This window comes from Myotis lucifugus, unplaced genomic scaffold, assembly GCF_000147115.1.
Source record: "Myotis lucifugus unplaced genomic scaffold, Myoluc2.0 scaffold_31, whole genome shotgun sequence".
NCBI classification, from domain to species: domain Eukaryota; kingdom Metazoa; phylum Chordata; class Mammalia; order Chiroptera; family Vespertilionidae; genus Myotis; species Myotis lucifugus.
In genome coordinates, this window is record NW_005871079.1 from 805479 (window position 1) to 820514 (window position 15036).

General features: G+C 35.5%; 2 protein-coding genes across 15 annotated transcripts in view; one reads left to right on the forward strand and one right to left on the reverse strand.

Annotated features, from left to right (window-relative positions):
- SMC5 (structural maintenance of chromosomes 5) overlaps positions 1–8761 on the forward strand; it is a 77123-nt gene extending 68362 nt beyond the window's left edge. For 10 of the 14 annotated variants that reach the window (XM_023752337.1, XM_023752341.1, XM_006086799.3 and 7 more), the window contains 7 exons: positions 851–895; positions 1335–1430; positions 1875–1979; positions 2198–2317; positions 4774–4953; positions 5042–5137; positions 6474–8761. In XM_023752337.1, coding sequence (XP_023608105.1) covers positions 851–895; positions 1335–1430; positions 1875–1979; positions 2198–2317; positions 4774–4953; positions 5042–5137; positions 6474–6617 — 786 coding nt within the window. In that variant the 3' untranslated portion in view covers positions 6618–8761. Of the gene's footprint in view, positions 1–815; positions 896–1334; positions 1431–1874; positions 1980–2197; positions 2318–4773; positions 4954–5041; positions 5138–6473 lie in introns of those variants that run through there. The other 4 variants (XM_014454093.2, XM_014454091.2, XM_014454092.2 and 1 more) reach the window with 4 other exon arrangements.
- A 2246-nt stretch (positions 8762–11007) lies between these two features.
- KLF9 (Kruppel like factor 9) overlaps positions 11008–15036 on the reverse strand; it is a 55785-nt gene continuing 51756 nt past the window's right edge. The window contains exon 2 of the mRNA XM_023752348.1: positions 11008–11117. Coding sequence (XP_023608116.1) covers positions 11023–11117 — 95 coding nt within the window. The 3' untranslated portion in view covers positions 11008–11022. The remainder of the gene's footprint in view (positions 11118–15036) is intronic.

Below are 15036 nucleotides of genomic sequence, written 5' to 3' on the forward strand. Positions count from 1 at the left end.
ATGAACTTCAAAAAAATTTCTCATCCCATCAAAATTGGCAGAATTTTCTATTAGTATTACTTAATGAACTTTAAACTATTAATTGAAAAAATAAGTAAAAGAGCACTCCTAACTGCTGTATGGAGAATAAAGTAAGGATATAAGACTGGAAGTAAGGGGACAGAAGATTATTGCTGTGGACTAGACAAGAGAATAGAGTGACATGGATTAGGGAGGAAATCCTAGAGACAGAAGCTTATAGATTTGAGGAATTGTTTAGAGACAGAGCCAGCAGGACATGCTAATGGATTTGAGGTGAAGGGTGGGAGAGAGAACCCCTAAATTTTGCCATGAACTGGAATGATGAGGAGAAATAGGTTTGCTCAAATTGGTGAGTGAAATAAAGATATCTGTTTTACCATCTTACATTTAAGATGCCTTATTAGAGTTAAGTGAAGATATTAAATAAGTGTTGAGCACATGAATTCAAAGCTCAGTGGATAGTCAGATTCAACAAATATCTGAAGTCCTATAGAAGTTGAACTGCTTTCTAAAAAGTTAAAAAAAACTTAAGATATTAGATTAATGTAATATCAGGATCTTTTTCAGAGTTCCAAGATTCATTTTGTACCTTGTAGTGTAAGAACTTTGCAGGTTGTGCTGAAAACAAACAAACAAAAAACAGTGTACTGCTTGCTTCCCCTCATAGGAAAGTGTTTGTTCTGATTTGTCTCTCTGGCATGGATAGTTCTGTGGTGAAATTCTGTCAAATTAATTAGATTCTTAGGATGCTTTTCAGTACAGTATAAAGTTCTAACTTCTTGCTCTCTTTCAATGCCCCACATATTCTGGACCCATTCTACCAATTCAGCAAGTACCCAACATTCCAAATGGACACAACTCCTCACCCCCCATGGTATGCAGTGCTCATTCTTTTTTCCAAGCTCCTGTCTCCCCTCTGCCTTGCTTTTTCTTAGCCATTTGCTTTAAGGCCCGGAGATGACTTCTGGGCCTCTGAATTCTCCTATTCTCTTGTAGCTCCTGTAGCATGAACTGATACTTCCTACTCTAAATTCCATAGCCTATATAATATGTACTGCTTATTTTAATACTCAACATCAGTACACTGCCTTAAGGTATTATCCCGTGTAAGTGTATATGTTTTATTTCCTTTTAAAGGTGTAAGCTTTTTGAAAGCAAAAACCCTGTTTATAATTTCTTTGATTCCTTCTGTGTTAGCATGCTGTTGAACACATGGTGGTAGAGTAGTAGATACTCGGCCGAATATTTTAACTATTTAAATTTAACTTTTCACTGTACTATCTACAATGATGGATAATTTTTTTCTTCCTTAGGCTTTCCAGGACCTTCCAAACACACTGGATGAAATTGATGCTTTATTAACCGAAGAAAGATCAAGAGCTTCTTGCTTCACAGGACTGAATCCTACAGTATGATTCTTTCCCTATTACCTACTGCAGCCACCACCACCACCCTCTCCCTACACACACATACACACACACACACACACACATAGAGTTTCCTCCAGTACTTGCCTCCCACTCTGTACTAGAGCTCTTGGTAATAATAAGCTAGACAGCAGGAACAATGTGCTTTAAATGCCAGATTTCTGAATCTATTAGAATTTTAAATAGATTCTTCCTAAGGAACACAGTGTTCTGTGCCTTTTCTTTATAAAAAGAATAGTTGGGCTAACCTGAAATACTGCAGTGTTTATTTTTTTCAGAATAAAAAATGGCATTTTCAGTATGTTATAAGAACATACAAACAATGCAACACATTGGCATTTTCAATTAATGTTTTAATTAATGCAAATTGTCTGTAATTTTATCCTTTGGTAGATTTATTTTAAAGAAATGATTTTTCCCTGCTAGGTTGTTGAGGAATACACAAAAAGAGAAGAAGAAATCGAGCAATTAACTGAGGAACTAAAGATAAAGAAAGTTGAACTGGATAAATATAGGGAAAGCATTTCACAGGTAATTGTTTTCTTTATCTTTTCTTTTTGTTGTGTTCTTACTATTAATCATATGGACATGTAGAATAATACAAAATGAAATGATATGTTTCTAAGAAAAAGTGCAATGTTTGTTCTTGTGACTAGATTAATACTGATATTAAATTTGTTTTATATAAAGTATATCAGAATGTAAAACACTTCTTTTAAATTGTGTTTTTATATTGCCTTCATTTGCAGGTAAAAGAAAGGTGGCTTAATCCTTTAAAAGAGCTAGTAGAAAAAATTAATGAAAAATTCAGCAATTTTTTTAGTTCCATGCAGTGTGCTGGTGAAGTTGATCTCCATATAGAAAATGAGGTAAAATTGCTTTTGAAATGTTTCCTGGCAAGTAATTTTAATTGTATGTACGTTGTTATTTACCCTAGATTTATATATGAAAATTTTGCTTACTAAAAAATTGTTCAAAGGAATGAAAGGACCACCAATAGAATTTCATCAGGGTCACTTATGTGTGTATCTGACATTTGAGATTGGTGACTAATATTTGACTCTTTATATCCAGACTTAAGTAATGGTTATTCAGCTGTGATGAGTAAATGCATTGCATTGCCTTATAAATCTACCACTCTCCAAGTTAGCAGAGTCATAAACTGGCAGACATAGCTGAAATAAAGTATAATGTCAGTGGTTTCCTTTTGATCAGAATTTAACAGTTCACAAGATGAAAATATTTGAAAATTTGCTAATTTCTTGAGCTATAAGTTTATACATAGCAATTGTTAGTAAAATAAAATTACCTTAAGAAATGTGTAAGGAGCCCTAGCCGCTTTGGCTCAGTGGATAGAGCTTCAACCTGCGGACCGAAGGGTCCCGGCTTTGATTCCGGTCAAGGGCATGTACCGGAGGCAACCAGTCAATGTGTCTCACATAAATGTTTCTCTCTCTCCCTTCCACTCTCTAAAAACCAATGGAAAATATATCCTTGGTGAGGATTAACAAAAAAACAAAAAAATCAAACCCCAGATCTGATCCCAGAGCCTAAGCTCTTAACTCTGTTTCTTCAGTGGAAGTGGTATAGTTTTTATGGGATGAAAATTTGATTACTGAGAGCTTTATCAAACCTCTTGACCAGATAAGGCATAATTACGATCAAGTAAGCATAGGGAAACCAATGGTTAGAATGATAATAGAAATCCCAACCTTTAATCTAGAACCTATTGCATAGTACTGTTTCTTCTGGATAGTTTTTCTGTGTTTTAAATGATAACTTACTACCATAGAGGTGATTCTTCGTCTTTTAGTTCAATAGTCCTACCTAGCCATGGGCCCTGGAAAATGGACATTCTTATCTCTTCTCAGCCTCCCCCTTGGAATGTTACTATTCTGGGCTCCTCAGTCATAATTCTAGAACTCTTTCTTTAGCCAGAGCTTTCAGTGAGATGAAGGAAGGATCCTAGAATGAGCAAAAAGAGTGGGTGGCAGAGCCCAAAACAAAACTAACAATTAGAGCTGTTATAGTTAAGAAATAGTGTAGTTAATAAATTTGTTGTGGAATAAAAGGAATGTATAAATTTAAAAAGTGAATTGAAAGTATTAAAGCTTATTATTTATTTGCTTTGTTTTTGCTTTTGGAGGGCAAAAAGATTGAAGGTGGCGTATTTCTACAATTTGATAGCTATAAGGATTTTTTTTATGATTAAGATATTTGTATTTTTATTACTGTTAATCTTAGATCTCTGCTGTCCACTATGGTAGCCACTAACTACACTTGGTTATTGAGCACTGAAATGTGTACAATGTGCTGTAACATTTATGTAAAATGTGTGTAACATTTATGTACAATACATAAATGTTAAAGGCTTAGTATGAAAAAAGAATGTAAAATATCTTAAAACATTTTATATTGATTACATGTTAAAGATATGTTGGGTGTATTGAATTAAATATTAAAATCTCATTTTTACTTTAATGTGACTACTAGAACATTTTAAATGCATGCATGGCTTGCATTATCTCTCTTGGTCAGTGCTCTCTTAGACCTTAAAAACTCTATTTTCATTAACTAGTTATTAACCTTTAATTATCAAGTTGCGTTATCTCATTTTTAGGGTAAATATGAATCTGACTGGTCTAGAAATGACTAATAAGAACAGTAAACAAGTCTTAGAGCAGCCTCATTTTAGGCAGAATATAAAGAACACTAAGTGCATTCATTACTACAGATATTTAATGAGCACTTATTATGTGCCAGGTTTTTGCTAAGTATTGTGTGTATATATTTGATTAAATATGTGTCATTTAAGTATGCATATATTCTCTGCCTACATTTTTCTTCTTAACCTGCTGAAGAAGAGGAGGACACTGAGCCCTCTGTAGTGACATACACAGCTGCTTCTAAGAGAAAACGGCATGATATTCCACTGTTCTAATTATTTGCACCTATAGCTTTAAAACCTAGCACTTAAGGAGCTGGAATAGATAGTGCCTTTCCATGACTTTCCACGATGGGGCTTTTCACGTAGTAATTTCAAAAACCCTCAGGGAAAACTACTAAACTTGAAAGGAATGGTATGAGACAAGGAAAAAAGTTACTCTTAATCTGGTTATTTTTCTTACTGAAATAGATCCTTAGAGACCCACTAAAGCTTGTAAATAGCAACTGGTTCTTTAATATTTTATTGGTTTCCTTTAAACTGTCATTAAACTTTTAAGTTCTTTCTTCTTATAATTGATTTATTCAGTCTATTTTTATGTAATAGTATGAAGTTATCAAAGATCTCTCATCTTTTATTAACTTTTTTAACATCTTATAGGAAGACTATGATAAATATGGAATTCGAATTAGAGTCAAATTTCGAAGTAGTACTCAACTGCATGAATTAACTCCTCATCATCAAAGCGGAGGTGAAAGAAGTGTCTCTACCATGTTATACTTGATGGCACTTCAGGAGCTTAATAGGTGTCCATTCCGAGTAGTTGATGAAATCAATCAGGTACAGTGATTATTCTTTCACTTGAGTTTTATTTTATCTTATATCTTATAATAAGTTTAATATAATCATTATTATTGTCATGGTTTAGGGAATGGACCCAATCAATGAACGCAGAGTGTTTGAAATGGTTGTAAATACTGCTTGTAAAGAAAACACTTCTCAGTACTTCTTTATTACGCCAAAGGTAGGTAATAAGTAACCTGAAAGTGGCTTCGTCGTGTAGCAGATTTGGGCCTAATATGTACATTTGAGCAGGAACACTCCAGGAAAGGAACTAGAAAGATTACAGTAATATTTATATTACTAAAGGGGACATGCCGAAACCGGTTTGGCTCAGTGGATAGAGCGTCGGCCTGCGGACTGAAAGGTCCCAGGTTCGATTCCGGTCAAGGGCATGTACCTGGGTTGCGGGCACATCCCCCGTAGGAGATGTGCAGGAGGCAGCTGATCGATGGTTCTCTCTCATCGATGTTTCTAACTCTCTATCTCTCTCCCTTCCTCTCTGTAAAAAATCAATAAAATATATTTAAAAAAAATAAATAAATAAAGGGGACAAGTTCCAGTGACACCTTAATCAGAAATCTTTTTATGGGAGACAGAAACGTAGACATGGCATTATGTTCTAGGACACAGATTTCTTCCTGCTTTTGGCACTTACTCCTCTAGAGAAGTACCTTTTTTAGCACTCACAGGAGAATGCAAAACCCTAGAACTTTGTGGGCTTCCTCATTTCCTGGAAAGACCTGTCTTTGGCAACACTTAATGTCACCACTGCCACTACCCTGGTCCAGAGGAAACCATAAGTATCCCAACATCTATTCACAAACTAACTATGATGAAAACAGAAGTTTCTTTATAGAGAATCTTCTATAAGCTAGAACCATTACAATGGGAAATTTTCTTTTGTTAGGCCATATACTGTGGGTAAATTATAAAACTGATGTATTCAAAGATATATTTATTGATGTAATCAGATTTTTTATTTTTTATTTTTTAACTAAGTATTCCCACACAAAAAATTTCATTGGTGCGACCATCCTAAATTCAGATTTTTAGTGAATAGTGTACTCTCTTTCCTTGTTCCAGCAGACACTCTGTGGAATAGCCAAATCTGTTAATACCCTATTGTTTACCAAACACCTTGCCCTGTACACCAAACCTTCCCTGGTATATACTTTTATCACAATGCCTGACCACAAAAGTTGCTTGAGAAGCGTTTGTGGGAAAAATGAGTAAAAGTGACTATCCAATTAAAATTCTGGAGGACACACTTCTCCAAGGTCTTACCTAAGAAGTTGTCTCATCCCTTTCGGCCTGTGAATGTAGAAGGTTCCCTAAGCATGTTGATCATTCCTTAGGCCAGGCTTCAGATGTACTAATTCAGGTAAGGATCACAGTCTGGCAGGGTATATATTGAGTTTCATTAATATTACAAAAAATATTCTTACATGTGTAAAGTTGGAAAATTGTACTTCTTAGTATATATAGCATTATATGACAGCTTGTTTTAACACTTACAGCTCCTACAGAATCTCCCTTATTCTGAAAAGATGACAGTATTGTTTGTCTACAATGGTCCTCATATGCTGGAACCAAACAGATGGAATTTAAAGGCTTTCCAAAGACGGAGGCGCCGTATAACATTCACTCAACCTTCTCAATAAAGTAAAAGAAGAGACCTTTGGGATTTTTGTTAAATTCTATTTATAAGTATGGCTCAACTGAATAAAGGGAGATTCATTAAGACTAAAAGATCAGTTTTTTTGGAAACCTGCTGTTAAATACAAATGGGTTGATGAACAGAGACCATAATAACTTCTTTCTGTGGAATAGCATCTTCCAGTAGTAAAAATTAAGTCTTTTTTCAGTCTTTGTTGACTTGAGTCCTTACCACTCTAACCACAAGTCATTGGGTTCCCATGTTAAAAGTATTTACTATTTCAAATCAAAGGTGCAGTGGAAAGGGTTATCAGTCACAAGTTTAGTTGACATGGTAACCCTGAGCTTTAATTGCAGAGTAACTTTAATTACTTTAGTCTAAAGATGACTATAGAGCTTAAGTCATATTTTCTCCCAGTATTATATTTAATTTTTAAAAATTGATATGGAAATGTCGTCTTATGTACAGTAATAATTTATGACAAATCTATTCATTTATTACTATTAAAAATTACCTTATCACCAATAGGAAATGGAATTTTATGGGCCTTTAAAAAAGTTTTATGAAATTTGATATTATAATTGTATTGGTATCTCAAAGGGGAAAAGTACTGGTTAAAAATGGTAGTGGGACTTTTTTGAAATGCCACAAGGTGGCCACTAGATGATGCAAAATGCAACCAAAAGACTGACAGAATATAAAATCAAGTGACAGGGGTTTTTAAGGAATAACTGTAAAGTGTGTGGGATTTTTTTTTTAATTTAAAGTCAATTGTATTTTACATCTTAAATTTCTAAGAGCATTTTTATAATTATTTTTAGTAAGATTTTTCTTAAGATTTCATATACTGGTTTCTACAGTTTATATTTGAAATTTTTAAGTGTTATGTAAAGAGTGAAGGAAAACGTTGACTTGTTTAAAACCATAATTTTTCTAGAACTTAACCTTATAAGTCCTTCCTTACAGTGCTATCCTACCCCATTATCTTAGAAAATCTAGTCTTAACTGTTTCTTTCAGTATGAAAGGATAGAGGAGAAAATCGTTTGTTTATCTCTGAGTTGTGCCAATTAACAGTGCCAAACAAATTCTATTCTTTTAAAAAATAAAACTTGTAAGATAATGGACTAATCCAAGGGTTAGTGCCAGTAATGACAAAATTAATTTTTTTTGACTTGGTAGGTTGAATAAATTGAAAAATCGCATTCAGTTTTGGTTTTGTATATTCTTAAATAGCCATTGAAATTTATTTTCTTATTATGTCAAAAAGTAATGAACCATAGATTATGTCCTTTCACTTAGACATTTTCACTTTAAAATGTTTTCTTTATAAAAATTTTAAAAGGGCCTTCTCCTCTTAAACTAAGTCTAATGCATGTACTACGAAAAATATTTTTAAGTAGCATTTTTCCTAGTATGAACAAGATATATAAACACTGAAAAACTTGCTAAAGTGATATTGTTACCAAAAATGGTTGTTGTTTAATACTTTGTTTTCCAACAAAATATCTTCACTAATATGTGCTTGGTGTCGTTTGTTTATTGTCTAAGTTAGTGCCAGTCATCTGATTTCTGCAAAATGAGTATCAGTGTGACAGAGAAGCTTGAATTTTACGTGCATTTGAAAATAAAATATAATGGTCAATTTTATTTCACTAGCATATCTTAACAATTATTCCATAACTTATTTGTTAGCATTTACATTTTTTTACTAGACGAGGTTAATATTTGTTTTTGCATTGAATTTTGAGCTGTGAAGGATAAATTATATATCATTTTAACATATTAATAGAAGAATAATGTCTAGCACATTAGAGTATCAGCCACTTAAAATTTCATATATTTTCTGCAAAATCTTATTTTTTGTTTCATTCAAATTGCAAAAACCTTAAGGTGACAAGCAAGTACTTTTAATGACAAAATCTTCATTGGTCTGCCTGAGGAAAGAGTCCATTGAAAAGATTTTAGAGTTCAAAGTAAGGAAAGATCTGCTGCTGCTTTCTACTTGTCTTTAACATGTGCTTATTTTCTTTGGAGTATGAATCTTTAGTAGGTAGAAAATATAATTTTGCCCTGTTGTGTGTCTGTGTAATTAAACCTCTTTGTGGGAAATACTACTTTGTTGGTAATAAATGCATATTTTCATATTCTTTTGGTGTATGTTATTTTAAATGAGAACTGTTTTATTTAGATATTTAAATATTTTAATATTTAATTTTTTAAAATATTTTTATTGATTTCAGAGAGGAAGGGAGAGGGAGTGATAGAAATATCAATGATGAGAGAAAATCATTGATCGGCTGCCTCCTGCATGCCCCCTACTGGAGATTGAGGCTACAACTTGGGCTTGTGCCTTGATCAGGAATGGAACCGTGACCTCCTGGTTCATAGGTCCACACTCAACCACTGAGCCACACCGGACTATTTTGAACATTTTTAAGGCTCATTTTGGTTTCAGGTTTATGGAAAAACAAGTCTATTGAATGCCTACCTTTACAGAACAGTGTTTGGCAGTCCATGTATGTTCCAGAGGATAGAAAATTTAGTCCCTGTCTGCCTGCAAGGATATTAGTCTAATAGAAGCAATAAACACATGAAAAAGGTTGAAATCATCTAAAGAAACCAAGTTACAAGGCAAGTATAAATATTTTTAGGTTGAGCCCTGACCGGTTTGGCTCAGCGGATAGAGCGTCAGCCTGCGGACTGAAGGGTCCCGGGTTCGATTCCGGTCAAGGGCATGTACCTTGGTTGCAGGCACATCCCCAGTGGGGGTTGTGCAGGAGGCAGCTGATCGATGTTTCTCTCTCATCAATGTTTCTAGCTTTCTTTCCCTCACCCTTCCTCTCTGTAGAAAATCAATAAAATATATTTAAAAATACATATATTTTTTTAGGTTGGAAGCCTAGATTTGCAAAAAACATTCCCAATAGTCAATTTGTGTAAGTTTTTTTAAATATATTTTTTAGGCAGACTTTATCACTTGATTATGACAAGTTACTTTATCCCATTTCCTCATTAGTGAAATGAGGATAATGCCTTACAGAATCAGATGAGATCAGGGGCCTAATAGGGCACCTCACCTCACAGTAGGAATAGGGCACCTCACCTCACAGTAGGAAGCTTATGTTTCATATATATATATATATTTCAGCTTTATTGATATTGGATATTTTAAATCTTGAAAAATATGATGTACTATGCATTTTATACATCAAGGTCTGAGAATTCTGTTCATGTGTAGATTTTCATTCTGTTTCATTGGTAGTGTCAATTGATCAAAGGATGTAGACACCTATAGGCTTTGAGTGATTTTCGGGCAGTATAGCTGGAAGATTTGAGTATTTTTTTAAAAGGCAGCTTTTTTTTTAACCCCAAAGAGAAAACGGGGCTACTCTGTTTAGCTCATGCATAAGAACTGTGCTTATGAGGACTTGTTGAAGCCAGGAGCGGCCTAAAATCAACACGGGTTCTGTGCTCTCTGCCTTCCTCCGAGAGGCTGTAACCTAGGCTGGCTGTTGTTAGGCAAGTTAGGAACATATGCAAGGTGTGCTCCTTCCACAGATACTACCACCTTACCTCTCAGACGGTCCTTTAGTTAGTAAGCATTCATTTTACCTTTCAGGAGCAAGCTTACCTACTCTGAGCGTTCGGGTCCATGTGTTTGAAATTGACGGGGCCAGGGGTGGGGCTGGGGTCACTTAGTCATTCCTGCCAAGTACTCGGTGAGGAGTAGGTTGAAACAAATTATCCCAGTGGAAAGATTTGGGATAAACTGTCCAATGAATGTTATAAATTTAAATTATTTTCATATTTAAAATCCTAATGTAGCCCTGGAGATTGTGACATGTTACATTCTTTATCTTTCATATACTTAGACTTGGGAAGGACCTTCCAGGCGGCTTAGACTCCTTTTCAGTCATAAATCATGAAAAGAAACCATTTGAGTGATTAAGGTTAGCTCTGATAAGCCTAAATAAGTTATTTTGTAAACCAAATGCTATAATCATTTGTTGATAAGCTGTATTATGCTTTCAGAGTGTTTCCATGTAATTATACACAACAACCCTATTCTGTAGGTGGAAAAAGAACTTTTTCAAGCGTTTACTATTGTTAAAGGACAGAGGTGGGGCTGAAAAAAACAGGATTAATTAAGTTTTTTTTCTAGAATATCATGCTGCCTTTTTATCCTGGCCTTTTTATTCTGGCCCTTTGAATTGTTGGAGCTATACCCATAAATACTTCCTGGTTATGTAATTAACTTCCTTGTGGGTAAGATACTGCTTCTCCAGTATGCCTCTGAATTAGGGTACAAGCTACTTCTGTTGTAACAAAAAACCAAACGTAGTTTATACGAGATAGAAGTGTATTCCTTTCTTAACAGCATAAGCAGTCTGGGGTGATGTACCAACTCCTATTGTGTTGTTGCTCTGCCATCCTCAACCAGTGGGTCCGTTACCGTACAAGATGGCTGCTTCAGCTTCTGCCCACCTATCTGTATCCAAACAACTAAGGGAGAAAGGCACAAGGGGGAGAAGACAGAAGACTCCTTTTAAGAGCATGATCTTGCCCTAACCGGTTTGGCTCAATGGATAGAGCATTGGCCTGCAGACTGAAGGGCCCCAGGTTTAATTCTGGTCAAGGGCCCGTGCCCTGGTTGTGGGCTCGATCCCCAGGTGGGGGCATGCAGGGAGCAGCCAATCAATGACTCTCATCATTGATGTTTCTATCTCTCCTTTCCTCTCTGAAATCAATAAAAAATATATAGGTGTTTAAAAAAAAAAAAAAAAAGCATGATCTGCAATAGACACAAATTACTTTTGCTCTTGTTCTGAACATAGTCCCATGGCCTGCAAGTGAGGCCTGACTATGTCATCCCCACCTGTGTGTCTTGTGTCTGGTTAGACTCCAGCCTCTGTTACTCAGGAAGGCGAAGGTGAGTATTTGGAGACAAGTAGGAGTATCCACAGACCAAGAGATAGCCAATCTTTCTATGGCCTATGGGCAACGGTTTTAAAGAAGAAACTAGGTTTCCCTTCACAAAAATCAGTTACCACAGCCTTCAAGATTCCTACACATCTCCCCACTCTACCCTCTTCTAAAATAGCAACCTCGAGCCACTGCTATTCTCTTAACTGGGTTTTTCCTCATAGCATTTATCACTAATTTTATACTTAGTTTGTTGTCTTTTCCCCTCGAATATGAGTTCTCTGAAGGCAGACTTTGTCGTGTTGATTGCTGCCTACCCAGAAAACTTGGTAGAAAATGGATTGCTGCCTAGAAAAATGCTTAGTATATAGTAAGCACTCAGTAATTGTAGCATTAATGAATGCTCTCTCTCCCAACACTGGGCAATTTGAGCATATTTATTCCACTAGTCACCTGTTCAATCCTAATTTACATGTACAGAGGGAAACACTGTATGACATAGTTTGAGGATAAAAAATACAGCCTATATGTGATTCTACTAAAAAAAAAAAAAAAAGCTACCAAGTGCTATAAAGTGGACCACAAGGACAAATTTTAAGTGCAGTAAGTGGTGCTCAGGTTGAATACTGCTGGAATTGACAGGGACCTACCTGAAATCTGGGAAGACTTGAAGTTACAGAACTTGGGTAGTCACCGTGGGCCTTCCAGAAAGCGGGAAAGCATGCAGGCAGACTTTTACAGGAAGTGGGAAAGTGTTCAGGTCATTAAAACTGTCCAGTTATTCTGAGCTGAAGACAGTTTTGTCATGTCCAACTCCTGGGGATTTTGTTGGTTAAACAAAGAGTTTAATATGGGTGAGAGCTATTCCCCCAAAGTCATATTAACAGAATCCAATGAAAGTGTTAGATCAAATTCTACCACTCAGACATTTGTTAAGCATTTCTTATAACCAAGCACAAAACTGTTCCTATAATTTGTAAGCAAATGGTGAAGTTCTAGCTCTTTATCATTTGGGGTGATTTGATCACACTTTGCATGAAAAATAGACTCATATCCTTTAAATGGGCATGAAAGAACCAGAAATCCTTAAACCCAGTATCTAGCCATAGAACTCTTGGTTCAAGGTTTGGGAACCACCTTTAAGGGCAAAGTGTATCATACTTGCTGGATCTTATACCCAGTTTATGAAATAATGGAGAATGTCTGAACATTTTAGCCTATTTATAAGTACATATCTGAACACCTTTAATTTCTCAGAACCCATTTCAAATATGCATCATACTAATATAATGCATCAATATAATGAAAAGCCACTCTGACATTCTCTGTGCTAATTAAGCAAGCATCTGGCTGGTATGAATACATGGATAGTAGATGGTACTTGTGATAGGCACCTCTCTAATAGGGTTTTTTCATCTAGAGCACAGTGTGTAAACTTTTGTTAATCCTCACCCAAGGATATTTTCTCATTGATTTCTTAGAATGGAAGGGATGCAGGGAGGGAGAGAGAGAAGTGTGGATGTAAGAGAAACACATTGACCGGTTGCCTCCAGCATTTGCCTCAACTGGTGTCAGAGATCAAGCCTACAACTGAGATACGTGCCCTTGACCGGAATCAAACCCATAACCCTTCTGTCCGAGGGCCAACACTCTACCCCCTGAGCCAAACCCACTAGTCCTGAAGTGTAAACTTGGGGCAACTGACTGGCGGCACTAATTTAATCAAGCACATATCACTCTGTGCAGGAATATTTAAAAGGAATTATAACAATGGCCAAAAGCATAGTGAAAAATCACAGGAAGGTAGGGTGGGGCTGGGGCTAGAAAATGGAAAATAAGGTACAGAATTTCCTCTAAGATATAGAGCGGTTTTGTCTGGCAGAAGCAGGAGAGTAACAACTGGAACTTGAATTCATTAAGATTCATTTGACCATTAGATTTGGGGGGAGAGGGGAAGGACATGTGAAAAAGATGTGGAAAGCAGGTAGATGCATGATAAAACCTGAACAGTTACTGTGCAAAGAATAGAAGTAGACAAGTGGAAGGAAAGTACAATAGCTATCTATATGTAGAAAATATAAAATATTGATCTGCCTATTTGTATAATAGTTAGCCTTTTCCATATATCCTTTAATTTTAACAAAAAACTAGAGAAAATGAACATTACTTCCATTAAAGAAGAAGGTTCAGAGAGATTAAATGGACTTACCCAAAGTCACAAACCAAGTAAAGGCTGAAATTGGTAGTAATCTATTCTGAAAAGAGCATAAAAAAACACACATAGAGAATGGCAAAACTCAGGAAGCAGGCAAACTTATGATAAAGATACATGTGCATGGTTGTTGGCGACAGTGTAAGTAAGGACCCCCTGTGACCTAGCACATTCACTTACAGGAAGTTATCCTACCATGTTCTCTCACACGTATTTTTAAGCATATGTGTGAGAATATTAAGTTCAATATTGTTTGAAATAGCAATACATTGATAATTGGTTAATAAATTATGATGCAAACATCTACTGAATAGAATATCGTACGGTTGTTAAAAAGAGGTTTGTTATGTACTGATGTGGTCAGATCTCCAGGCTATTATCAACTAAAACAGCAAAATACTGAAGAGTGTGAGTGTGTGTTTACCATCTGTGTTTAAAAATTTAAAATATCCCGAGTTTCAGCACACACACCAAAAAAATATTCAGGTGGGGGGATGAACAGGGTACTTGTGATAGCCACCTCTCTAATAGGGTTCAAATGGGGTCAAATATGTGATGACAGAAAGAAACTAGACTGGCTGGTGAGCACACAATTGGGCTACAGATACCATACTATAATGCACCTGAAATTATAAAATGTCTTTAACCTATGTTACCCCAATTAATTTTTTGTTTCTAAAAAAACACAAACATATGTCTAAAAACACAGACAAACATATGTTTACATTTTGTGTCTCTTGAAGGATACAGAGAAACTAACCCTGGTTGCCTCTGGAAAGGAACTGGATAATTTAATTATGTGCTTTTTTTTACTTTTTAAGAGAAAAGAATATGGCGTTTGGACTCAGAGAGCATTTGTTTCTATGACTTAGCTAGCTCTGTGACCATGGCCAAGTTATTGTTTTCTAATTTCACATGCCCGCATCGAAGAACACATGAAAAACAAAGTCTGTTGTGAAGCCAACGCACAGACACAATCACTGTAAAACTTTGGTGTAATTCGTTCTAGTCTTTAAAGAAATATATTTACTTCCTTCACATTCCAAAGTAAATAATTTAATTTTAAAATGTCTTATTGTTATAAGTGCACCATATTTTCCTGTCCCGGTCTAGGAACTATCTCTGTGTTATTGTCAAATTCAAATGCACCCTTCTTGGTTAATATCATATCCCACCCAGAGAAAAAAGAAACAGTTGTTAATTCCAATACCATAGTTCTTGGAAATTTGTATTGAAACAACATAGGTTATCTTGCCTATGCAGGCCCCTAGTATTATTTACTTTAGT